The following is a 13,127-nucleotide window of genomic DNA, read 5'->3' as shown; positions in this document are numbered from 1 at the left end:
AAGATTATTCTTCTAGAAATATGCCTTTCTTTTTTTCAAAGAATAATTGGTGTAATTGGTGTTCAGTGAATAACTCCATTTGTGGAGTAAAAGCTAGGGGATTTTATTTGATATATAGAGGTTTGAAGGAGGCTGAAATCTTTTTAAACTTTCTAGTAAGTCCAATTACAATTTTGTGATATAAAGGACAGTATCAATTCCTTCTTGTATAAGAAAGATTGGCATTGAAACACATTTCTTAAGCATATGGAATTTATCAGGAAGACCTGAGCTGCAAATTAAAATCTTTAAAAGAGTCCTAAAGTACAGAATGTTGCTCTTTTATTTCTGTTAGACTTTGGCCTGGCTGATGTGCATAACTTAGGCAAGTATGATCGTTATGCTGGGTCTTGCACTGCTGCCACCTTCCTTCAGGTGAGTACTTAGAAGTTGGCTTGCAATCATTGATTGCATTATGTGAGTTGAATCATGATGTAGACTGTATGCAAAGTTTTTAAATGTTTAAGAAGAAATTACTTATTAAATTATTTTGGAATGAAGCATAGTTACTGAAGTACAGTATTTGGTATTTCATTGTAAGAAGCTCATCATATGATAAGACCAATTTGTGTACAATTTTTTTCTGTTTAGAATATGTTGCTTAGACCAGAATTCTTATCTGACTGCATTTTGTATTGTCAAATAAAAGTTTTACCAACAACCTCATATGGTTAGCCTGAAGTGATTATCACTTCAGTCCAGCCAGATGAGGTTTACAAATAAAGTAAACATAGAGTATTGAGAGATAAGCAGGAATCTTCTCCACAGGAATTTGTTACTTGTGATCATTGGATGCACATAGATATTGCTGGGGTCATGGAGAACCAGGATGAAGTCCCTTATCTCGGAAAGGGCATGAGTGGACGACCTACAAGAACAATTGCAAACTTCATTGAACTTCTGGCAGTGGGTGACAGTGGACTCTAAAGAGTTGGTAATATAAATGCTTAGTCTGAATTGTAATTTTGTTAATTTTTTTGTACGTTATTAAAGTTTTGGGAACAAGAAATGTACAAGATCTTATACAGTCATAGAGGACTTCTTTTGTTACTGGATGTTGCAGATGGAGACATCAGAGTTGTAGCTTCCACAAATTTCACTCAGGGAGTGAACTATATACTGTATATGGTATATGATAGTTTTAACGTTTCATATACTCCTAAGTTGAGAGGCTGCTTTATGGGTATTTGTTTCATATGTAAAGACATGAATATTAAATGAGACAATTTCAGTAATTTTACAATATTCTTCTAAACTGTCAGCAATTTTTTATTTACATTTTTTGAGATGTATATATGTAAAATTTTACTTGAAATAAATGTTTTATATGTAAATTTTTTATTATAAACTTTACAGTGTCAATAATTTTCTGCAGGCTTTAGTCTTGTCATGATAGTGGGCTCCATGACCTCATTCATTGTTGAATTTACGTAGAGTTATTAATCATGGAAATCCTAACTACTACTGAGGATGATAAACTATACAGAATACCGGTAAGAATATAATTTTTTTCATGGTGTATGTACTTTATTACCCCTGTTTTTCATTCTCTCCCTCCCATGGTAAACATCATTCTAGTGGGGTGAGTGCTAACATGGAATGCGACTAGTATTGCCTTGTGTACAGTCCGCGAGTAGTGCATGGGCTTGTATCGGCACCTCTCTCGTTGGGACTTTTGACATTGGGAATCTTTATAGGGCAGGGTCCCATGATTGTGACAATCTCACCCTTTACCATATACAACTCCATTTCTTGGAGCTCGCTCTGGGGGTAGTAACCCAGCTTTACATTTAGCTTTTCTCTGGTATCTAGCAACGGAATTACCTAGAAATAAGTGCTGAATGGATTATTTCACCGGGTGACACGGGCCCCTCCCCAGAAATAGATTTTTCCTTTGTCAAAATCCTTTTATTGTATGGTATTGTAAATTTGTAACCAGGATGATTTGGTACAAAATAGAATTGCTTATACAGGTGCACGGGTATTTCAGAAATTTATTAAATATTTCTAAAATATTCTGATGTACCCTTGAGCAGTGGCATGGTATCAAGGCTTACCTTGTGCTCATCCACAGTCTACCTAATGAATCTGGGAGGATTTTTTCACTGGTACACTTTCTATCACAGACATTTTAGTACAGTATTGTTTATAAAGTGTTGTAGAAAAAAAGGCAGTAAGTATGAGAGCAGTAGTTATGAGGGAGCCCTGACAATTAAAGGCATGTAATTCTACTCCTTAGCATTCCGTCTTAATGTTGAAACACCTGTTTATGTTCCTTGGTTTTTGTCGACTGTATCCTCCCCTCACTCGTCACTAGTTGAAAAATTGTGAAGTGTAGATCAGCCAATTGTGTGAATGGTGAACTGTACAGTTACAAGTATAGTGTATAGATTCTTCCTGTAGTGTTACAAAATAATTAGAAATTAAAGGGATATTGTATAGTTTTGAGATTTTAGGGTAAAAATGCACACTGTGTGATTAAGCCTGTCTTGTGATTAAGCCTATTTTAGTGTGTATACTGTCATCCTCTTCATTCATTGTATCCCATTGCTCCCTCAGTGCCCTCCAACACCATCCTTATCAATATTGTTGTGCATTATGGTAAGTGAACATCATTTATTACTCTGCTGTACAGGATATTTTCTTTTATTAATGTAAAATATTTTTAATGTGGAAAAAATTACACAAGTTAAATAGTCTGTTTTGTTGTTTTTGAGAGAGAGAGAGAGAGAGAGAGAGAGAGAGAGAGAGAGAGAGAGAGAGAGAGAGAGAGAGAGAGAGAGAGATTGCAAATGTTCAGTATGATTACAAAAGTTCAATTAGCATACAACCTCTTGTGAGTGGTGTAATGAGTGCATTTTGTATGCCAAACCATGAAATAACAATATTTATTACACTTAAGATTACAGCATGTCATATAGTATGTGTGTGTGTGTGTGAGGGGGAACATCTTAATGATCATTTGCACCGATGTGGGGAGATTACCTCATCAAGACCCCCCTATTCTGATGATACTGTGCACACACAGTACTGAACACCCACGTCTGGCTCTGGCCTTGTATCTTGGATGGTAGAACTATCCAGCTTACAACTGAATTACCCATGTTCAAATCTAGACCTGAGAGGGTGTATATCGAATGAAGCAAAAGACCTAGAACTGGAACAATGGTCCTGCTAAACAAAACATAGAAACCTCCTGGAGGGTGGAGGGTGGATGGTGGATGGTTGGATGTGAAAATATGAAGGCAGACCCCGGCTGGCTGGGCGGAAATGTGAAGGAATGGCAGGTCTTTATTTACAGTAAACCCCCCGTATTTACGGTCTCACTATTCGCGGACTCACATATTCTCGGATTTCTCTGGAACGTATCTACCCATTATTCGGGGAAAATTCCCCCATTCGCAGTATTTTTCACCGAGAAATATTCGCTAATTACTGTATTTTCATATTTTCTTGACTAAATGCACTTTTTGTGATAAAACTATTAAAATACTCAGTTATAAGCATTTTTAGAGTTTTGTTTGTGTTTAAACTATCAAAATAGGCAGTTCTAAGTGTTTTTAGAGGGATTTTAAGTATTCGCAGATTTTAGCTATTCTTGGGGGGTTGCGGTATGCATCCCCTGCAAATACGGGGGTGTTTACTGTACTTTGACCACCCAGACCTGGAGATTTTAAATGGTTCTTGTCTCAGCTGTCAAAATAAAAGGGCAGCTTGGGACTACTCGGTTGAGAGTTGGAGCAGTGTTGATTAGGCGAGTAAGGGTGAATTCTCTAGAAAGTATAAGATGAGTTTTGGCAAAACAGAGTTGAGGATTTCTGTTATTGACTAGAGGGCAACCTGGGTCAGAAAGATGAACAAGCAGACGAGGATGAAGCTCCCAAGTAGTTGATGGCAGTTTTGGTGGCAGTCGAGGATGAATCTCCCAAGTAGCTGATGGCAGTTTTGGTGGCAGCAGAGGTGATTTTCTCTCCAAGCTCAATAGTCTTGGGGTTGGATATATGCATGGAGTGTAGCTCAGCTGCAGAAAGCAAGCTTGAATGGTGACAGAAGGCCCTATTCATTGTGACCATATTCAACAGCATACAAAACGAATGTAGTGAATGCTGAGCACTGGAGCATGCCCAAGGAAGAGGATAAGATGATGAACCTTGGCTGCATTCTCAGCTGAAGCACCAAGTGCACACTCCTGCCAGCTCAAGATAGTCTGTATCTCCTTGCAAAACCGCTCATAATATTCCATCTTAAGGCATGTCGAAAAGGCCTAAAAAAAACGCTGGAGCATTATGAAGGATGTCATTCATGGATCTGAAACATTTTCTAAGCATCTGGTCAGAGAGAGAAAGATAATGTCCAGAAATGATAGAGAAATCATGACCATTGCTGGAGGTGTGGAGGACCAATTTATGCTGAAGATATAGACTATTAAAAATCTCAATGAATGAAGTCATTCAGGGGTGCCTCAAATTCTCTGTAGCTTCCTCACCAGAATCTTCAATTGGTACAATGCTGTCTTTGGTTGAGTGAAATGATATTTTCTTGGGGGCGTAAAGAGAGCTGGAAGAGTGACCAGAGGGGTCAGGAATGGTAGAGTGAACTGATGCAGCACTCAAGGAAGGGGAAGGTAATATGGCACAAAATGGAACAGGTTTGCTCATAGTGGCAGTCAGGAGGCCACAGTTGGTCTCGGTGCAACTTCCTATCCCAAGCAACAATGAAAGAATTGATGTATGAATAAGAGGAGGAGGAGGAATGACTATATTCAAGGAAGGACCATTTTTTCTGGAGAGCAATGGTGTGAGCCTTGCTCATGTCTTTAAGGGAGTAATTAGAACTAAGCAGTTTAAAATCTATAGGAACTCAACCAAAGATTCAGGAGACAAAGAGGCTTATTGATTTGGCTTGAGGATACCCTTGGGCAAGAGGTGACATGACTGCTTGGCAGTGGGATATCTTACAAATAAGAAATGGTAAGTGATTGATGATAAAGCTACAGGTGAAAACTGTATGGGCACCTACTCAGATAGGTACAAAGAAGCAGAGGCAGATATAGCTGTCAAGAGCACTGGAGCAACAAAAGCGAATCGGTTCTTACACAACTTGGGGAACATTGTTAGTCCTTGTATGAAGGCCACTACAAATGCAGGTCCTTATCAAAGGATGACAAAACTCAACTGCAGGACGACATATCCCTACCTACACTAGTACCCTGAGGCCTAATTGCCATAAAATAACACGCCATTATAAAAAACATGAAGTGGTGATACAAATGGAGAATTTGAGGCAAAAATTGTGCAAATAAACCATCTTATTAAGCTACTTGGCTTGGGCAAGGGAAAAAATTTATGCTGCATAACTTGAACCCCAAGCAAGAATTGCATAATGAATAAAATACTTGAATTAAATGAAAACTAAAACAAGTACTCATAGTAACTTTAGTGTGACATCACTGACTTGTGGCTGAAAGTTGAAGTGATAAAACTAACAAAACACTGTGCACTGAACATACAATACTTCTAAGATAAAGAAAAAGGATCGGACAGTTTAACATGAAAGGAAATGGATGGCACAGCACAGCAACAAAGAAAAGGTGTTAATCATGGGAAGTACAGCAGCACATCTCGCTGCTATGAGACCACACAAGGGTGAGGGGAAGTGTTGCCTTGCAGTCTTTGTAGCTGGCTCACCTGTTTGGTATGGGGTTTTCTTTTTACTCTGAGTGAATGTGGTTAGGTCTGCTGGACTCATGGTTAGGATATGATTAGTGGGCTTGGAAAAGCAAACTTACATTGGATTGATAGAGTTGAATTTCTGACAAAATTTTTGATTTGTTTCCAAAACTTGATACTTTTTGGAGTTTGTATGTTTGAAAAAATTTTTATTGCATTCTCTGTATACAGGGAATGGTTCTTGTGGGCTGCTCACCAAATATCCTTGTCAAATGGGTGTTATGAGTTTACAGGGAGGGATGTTAAGTAATACCACAGTCCATGATGAGTTTGATAATTTTCAGTTTGTTTTCAGGTTCATTAGTCATTTATTAAGAGATGTTAATCAGTGACAAGAATGGCTACTTTCATTCTTTCATCCAGTAATAGTGGTTTTAGCTTGGCCTTCTATTTCAGCATCCACAATAATGAGGTTGGTACTTCAGTGCATTTTGCTGCTCAAAATATAAATGGTAACGAAACCCAGTGATGCTAATAGTATTCAAATTTGATTCCAGTCATCATTAATTATATTACCTAGTAACACCTCAACTTATCAGAATGCTAGACACCAAAAATGTCTGTTGGTAACAAAGCCTGTTAAGGAAAGACCTATTATAGCTTGCATTTTAATATTTTCTAGATATCTGTGCTAACAGCAATTCCAGTTTGTTTCTAACCTATCTAACCAGTATTTTACACATAGGACTTAAAAATTGTTTATACAGTATTGAAATATGACATCTGAAATGGCAGCATAGAAAAGTCATCATAATATAGCATGTGTTAAGCACAGAAGGCTGGTAAGTTGAGATGTTACATATAAAAATGCTGTGAAATTGAGCCAAAGGAGTAGATTTTACGAAGTAGGTAACCGTTCAGTAATGTAATTTCATAAATTTTTTGGAAATCCAGCTGATTATTTCTATGCTCTTAAACTCATCTATGTTTACCAAGTAGAAAACTTTACCATTGGCTGTTGTGGCCACTTGGAGCCTTTTATTTTGTAACAGGCCACGAGTGGTATTAAATACCTTTGTTTATGGATGCGAGGCAGGGGAAGTTGTGGCTCGAATTCATCTGTAATGTGCCTTGTAGACATTACTGTCGTAAACACGAGCTTGAATCATGAGTTTCTTCTGCAGCTATTGTCATCCCCCAACTGCATTAAAATTGCCTCTTTTTTTTTCATCCATTTCCCTTGGTATCTTTCCACCTAACTGGCCAGTTCTTATAAAATTTTTTGAATTTTAACAAAATCAGACCTGAAGAAATCCTTTGAGCCAGCTCTGAGACATGAAAACTATGTAACTGGTAAACTGGTTAAACTTGAAAGTGGCATACAGAAACAAATATTCTGGTAACAATGGTATTAGGGTAATTCATAAGCTTTACATTTTTTAGCATTTTATTAGTACACAAATGTTTTTTCACCCCGTTTTCATAAAAATCTATGTTGGGGAGTTTTACATTATTTCGTCTATACATTTTTAGTTTTTATTTTCTTTGGTAATTGGGTCAATACAAAAAGCATGTGAGTGTGCTCAAAACGTATGGTATTGTATTTTTATACAAAAACATAAAAAATGCCTCACAATCATACCATACACACAGAAACTGTACAGTCAGACAATATGCATAGGCCAAAATACTCAAGCATCTTATTATATTTTATACAATACCCAGTGTTGAAATTTCTGGTCAGCCAGTGGATACCCTAGTAAGGTGGGTTACTGCTCCGCCTGCTCAGAGGTAAAGCACTTCTCATCACACATAAGAACTTCAGTCTTTTAGCCTATAGGTCACAAATGAGTAACTTTTTACATGTTAATCCATCACAAATACACTACTTGATAATAATTACTTGATAATAAGAAAAGTCTTAATTGTAAAGTTTTACATGACTATAGAGATGATAATCTTTGGTAAAATACACAAAGACTTGTGGTTGTCCTCTTAATTAGGGGTTACTACAGGGAAATAATGGAACAAGCATTTAGGACAAGCTGTCCTTCCTTTAGGGCAATAAAACATTTAATAATGGGAAACATTCCGTGGGTACACAACCAATCTCTTGCACACCAAGAAACAACCTGGCTAATTAAAATTTTTTGTACAATCAGATGCTATGGGTATAACAAAACTTTAAATAATTAGGTAACTGTATTGCATTGCTTTATATATGTGACTGCCTGCCATCCCATAAGCCATCTGTTTGTGCAAGTACAAAAAATATACTTCACAATTATTTTTAAAATGGGAAATAAATTACTTTATAAAAATAAACTTAGGAAGTGAGTGATAAAATTACAAATAAGGATAATCTGCAGTTTAAAATTAGGCAGAAGTTATTTCAAACTGTTAACAAATACTGGATGTGTTTAACCTTTAGAGGAAAATAAACTACTGTACTCTCTTTATTGACAAATGCACTGTAGGAGATGGATGTGTATTAGATTAATTTCTAAAAATCAAGATTAATTTAACAGACTCCAATAGATGTTAACAGACTTAGACAATAATAATTTGAAGTGAAATTAAACTGGAAGTATCATTAAACTAACTTGTGCACAGTTACTTGAACATCTCTGTACGGAACTATATTGCTAAAATTAACAGTATAAAATTTCCATGTATGGACAAAAAGTGAAGAAAAAAATAATTTATTACTCAATATACTATTGGTGGCTTAAAAATGTTAGTTCAGCTGCTTTGTACTAAAAAAAAGTTTCTCTTAACAAAATTGAAAATAAGCTACTTTGCAAAATATAAATTTTAATAATTTTAGTCAGCTACCAATTCACAAATTACTAAGTAGTCTGTTGTTAAATACTGTCAGTATTTTTTGGACCTTTTGAGGTGATAAACCATCAATATTTTTGGTATTTCTTAATAACCAGGTTTTGAGTAATTATTGTAAGAAAAATTACTACTGTACTCCTCTAACTGCAATGCTTGCAATATAAAAATACAAATGCCATATTTCCAGGCTTATGCAAGAGACTAGAAACACCGTAGTAGATAATAATAAAGAGGCAGGAGAATGGAATGAACTCACACATGCTAAAACAAGGGTTTTTTTCTCAACAAAAAGAAAAAAAAATATTAAAGGACTTGTAGTGGCATTTCGGTGATCTGAATTTAGAAGCTTTTGGTAACCTCATTGTATACACTGGAGAAATTAAAAGGATTCCCCTCCAGACAAACAAAATTTTAGCTCATCACAGCAAGTCATTTTGTGTATGGGAAAAATGTCAGGGTTTCTTGGAGTAACCAGAGGCTTAGTAGGATAGGGTTAAGGAGGGGCAGAAACAGTTTAAAGAAAAGTTTGTTACAAGTCGCTGCCATGCTAGCGCAAGTTTTTGGCTCTCGGTGAGGCAGTTACTTGTACTCCATATAAATACTGTCTTGTTTAGTGATTTATCTGACCAACGTTTTGGCCAATGACAAAACAAGCCTTCTGAAGCGAAGAAAAAAATGTGTATGGCAAGTGAAAGTAGTTTTAACAATATCTCCTGAAAAATAATACACTGTAGTTTTGTGCACTACAAAGAAAGATACTGTACTCTGGTGTGAATGTTGTATTAAAAAATGGAGCATGTCTGTAAAGGTTTTACAAGAAATGTATAATAATATTTCAACAATATTATACATGCAACATAACCATCAAAACCTTAAGCTACTGAAAAATGGTCATGGGAGGGAGGAAGGGGGGAGGGCTAAAAACACTTTGCAAACACAAGACTCAATATGAATATTCTGTTCTACAAATCACAGTTAATGTGGAAGTTGTTTCACTGCCTCAAATAATATATATATACATATGTATATATATATACTTATTTTTGATATATACAAGTATATATCTATATAAGTAATATATATAAATAAATATAGTGAATAAGGGGCAACAAATCAAGGATGGTACAAAAGCTAAGCAAAAGTAAATGTTCATAAACTGCTTAGAAATCCACTTGCAATGTATGTATACTGTACTCTCTCTGGTCAACTGATGAGCTAATTCAAGCTTTTAACAGTCCTTCCCAAACTATGCCAAACTTGAGTTTCATTAACAAGGCTACATAGTCAATCTAGTGCAATGGTATTTAGTTCAAATTCCTCAACTTAATATCTTTGTCAAATGCTTATTACTGTACTAAAATAAATTTACTTTGCCTTATATTTGGAAACATCATCCCAGTTTCATATAAATAATTCTCACAATCTTGTATAAAAGTTCTGCTATCAGAATTTGATTTGTCTTTTATCCCAAGTTTAATCATACACAGTACTGTATATAACTACCATCTTTGAATGCCTGCTTTACATAACTTAGATGAAGCACAGAGCCTAACAAAAAATCTTTAAAACATTGAAAAGAAAATGAGAAATAATAATTCAGTGACAGTATTCCCCCAAAAAACTCTGTGCTATAAAAACATCTGAAAATGTTTGGCGAGAACAACAGTTACACTATAAACTATCAAGATGGAAACAAGGTATGTGATCTGACCATAAAGTAAATAAAGGTAAAGAAGTCTTCTGAACATTTAATCCTTTGTATGAGTACACAAACTAGGATTGAAAAATTACCTATTCCTGTTCTTTAAAATAGGATGTATATCTTTTTATGTATCAGTTGTGTCTATGTTAACCTTTCCAGGTTATGAGTACGCCCCAATAAATAACATGAACATTTGAAAGTGGCAATGATGGTGATATTATAGTGGCCTAATAAATTCTTTTATTTTGTATGGATAAATTTCTATGTACTATGCTTGATGACTTAAAGCATAGGCAACATCAGTGGCTAAACCAAATACCATTATGCTAAATTGGCTAGTGTGTCTGACCAATGTTACAAAATGATTCTTGATATAATCCATTTCAATTTCTTTCCAATCTGAGGTGCCTCCATCTGAAATATCACTTTTTATATATACAAGTTTACTGTAATTTAAGAAGTTTGCAAAAAGATTTTTACTTTGATGAAACTAATTATGCAGAGTACAATTGTGCAACTGAACCAAGTTATATGGTGTGAATGTACACAGTTTTCCATTCCAATCCAAGAAAATTACCATCACCTCTGATATTTCAGTGAGGCACTACAAGTTCACAGCTGATGAATAAGATGCAAGTTGGTTGCCACTGGCAGCATGCTTACATGAAAAGACACTGACTTTAAATAAGTAGAAAATGCATTACAGTTGGAGTGGTTGCACATATCAGAGAAGAATTAGAGTACTGCAGATGAAAGATAATGAAAAATGTATGGAAAGCAATGCCTTACGTAAATGAAGGGTGATGTTTACTTTACATGTAGTGAAAATATTAATATCACATTAACTATTTTCTATTTAATAATCTGTAGGCAATTACAGACCAAACCAAAACATTGTGTAAAAATTAATCCATCTGCTATCTGCTCCTTTGGACTTTTCTAACAGTACAACCACTCCAATGCCATGCCTACAGGACAGGACTGTACACTTAACCATGATCCACTTATCAGATTTATCGCAGAACATTATACACAGTTGTGACCACAAAAAAACTGTGGCCAGCCCAACATTCTAGCATTGTTACCAATTTTCTTGAAAAAAAGAGGCAGTCAGTCACGTTGTGTATAAATTATGAATGATTGATTTACTGCTACAGTTCTGCAGTATGATGTGAAATGCATAATGCATGAGAAGGATGAAGGTACAATGAGATTAAAATACAATGAATTAACATGAAATGCCTTCTCATACAGTAGTGTGACCTTAAACTACTACCATAGAAAAACCTTATCTTAAAATCAATTCTTCCTTATGCTGAGATTACTCAGCACCTATCACTCATGCTACATATGACATACCCTTCATTCTATGTTAGTTAAGCACTGCTAATGTTAACGGATTCTGTATAAATCATGGAAATGTTATCATTAACTTCTCAATCATACTGCACTTGCTGACAGGTGTATACTGTACTCATTTTTTAAAAATGTATCTTTAATTAGGCAAGAATGCAAAAGTGCCATCAAATCTGGACAAACAAACCCAAATCCAAATGATAAACTTGCTGAAAAAACTGCTCGTTTAATGTTTATCACAACATTTGCATAGGCAAGTAGTCCTACTCTGAGATGCAATACTAGTGAAATGTTAAAGGGGAAAATAAATCTTTCCCTGTTAATAACGGATGAACTTGACTAAATTTCACTAAAAAAAAAAAAAAAAAAATGAGTTCAAGATGATCAAATGAAGTTCTGGGAGCAGCAAGTACAGATCAGGATTTTTATTTATGCAAATTCATCTCTGCATTTCCCGTGGGCCAAATAAATCTTTAACAGTATACACATTTTAACTGTATAAATTTTAAAAGTCACATACTTCCCCAAAAATATCCTGTCATTTCCAAATACACTGGTTTAGCATAAAAAATATGTTACAACCCCTATGGCCATATCAAGTAAATGGAAGAATTTTTTATGATTGAGATATTGCCAATAGCCTGGCCAAATTACTAACCCATTAATCAGTCAACCTTGCATTTACAACTTCCACCAAATTAGTCACAGAGCCTTTTTCATAGTACTGTATTAATATAAACAGTACTACAAATATGACATGCTTATACCACAACTTAAGTTTATGTCTTATATTCTATAAAAATTTAAGCTAACATTTTCTCATACAACCTCATGAAAAAGTGAATGTAATGCAATGATGTGATGATCAACACCAATGTGATGAATGGAAGCAGACGTGACTGACGACACCCCTTCTGATCCTCCCCGTGCTGCTGCTCTACAGTGGAGAGTGAGAGAGACTGGCTATCAAAATCACCAGAGTTCTAGGACCAATAAGAAATCAAGGATATCAAATTCAATCATCTTAATACTATGCATGAGGGTATAGGAAGGGCTGAGGGACGAGCAAATTATTAAGGGGAGGGAATGGAAAGGAAGGATCCTAACCTACATTTATGTCATTTTTCACATACAATGAAATCAACATATGAGACAAAGAGAGGATTCTTTAATATTTTTTTTTCTTTTTATTATTTTTTTGCATCTTTCACTCTCCATTTCATCTCTTGGGTCACAATTGTGGAAGTCCACTGGTAAAATTGTCATCACGTGTTTGAGCGGTTTATGGTTGTCATAAAAAAAAGTAACTACTATACTGTAAACGCTCTAGTTGGGTGTAGTCATTTTGTCTTGCTAAGTGGCATTTCAAAATTGTGGCCCTAATTTCTTGGTTCAAGTGCCCGTTTATATCCTCACTGTTCTGTGTTCTGGTGCGACAGGCATTGCCACAACATCAAGAAAGGTCGTGAAAAAATTGGCATAAATGCATATTATGGGCAAGATATGTTGAGATGCAACCA

At 35.4% G+C, this 13,127-nt stretch overlaps 1 protein-coding gene across 2 annotated transcripts in view; it reads left to right on the top strand.

Moving 5' to 3' along the window:
* Nucleotides 1–1,373, top strand: part of LOC136851507 (cytosol aminopeptidase-like) — a 40,352-nt gene extending 38,979 nt beyond the window's left edge. Inside the window, exons 10-11 of one of the 2 annotated variants that reach the window (XM_067125642.1) lie at nt 335–414; nt 808–1,373. In XM_067125642.1, coding sequence (XP_066981743.1) covers nt 335–414; nt 808–966 — 239 coding nt within the window. In that variant the 3' untranslated portion in view covers nt 967–1,373. The remainder of the gene's footprint in view (nt 1–334; nt 415–807) is intronic. The other variant, XM_067125643.1, reaches the window with a different exon arrangement.
* The last annotated feature ends 11,754 nt before the right edge of the window (nt 1,374–13,127 follow it).

Source organism: Macrobrachium rosenbergii, chromosome 23 (genome assembly GCF_040412425.1).
Source record: "Macrobrachium rosenbergii isolate ZJJX-2024 chromosome 23, ASM4041242v1, whole genome shotgun sequence".
Lineage (NCBI taxonomy): Eukaryota > Metazoa > Arthropoda > Malacostraca > Decapoda > Palaemonidae > Macrobrachium > Macrobrachium rosenbergii.
This window is presented reverse-complemented; position numbering and strand designations above follow the sequence as displayed.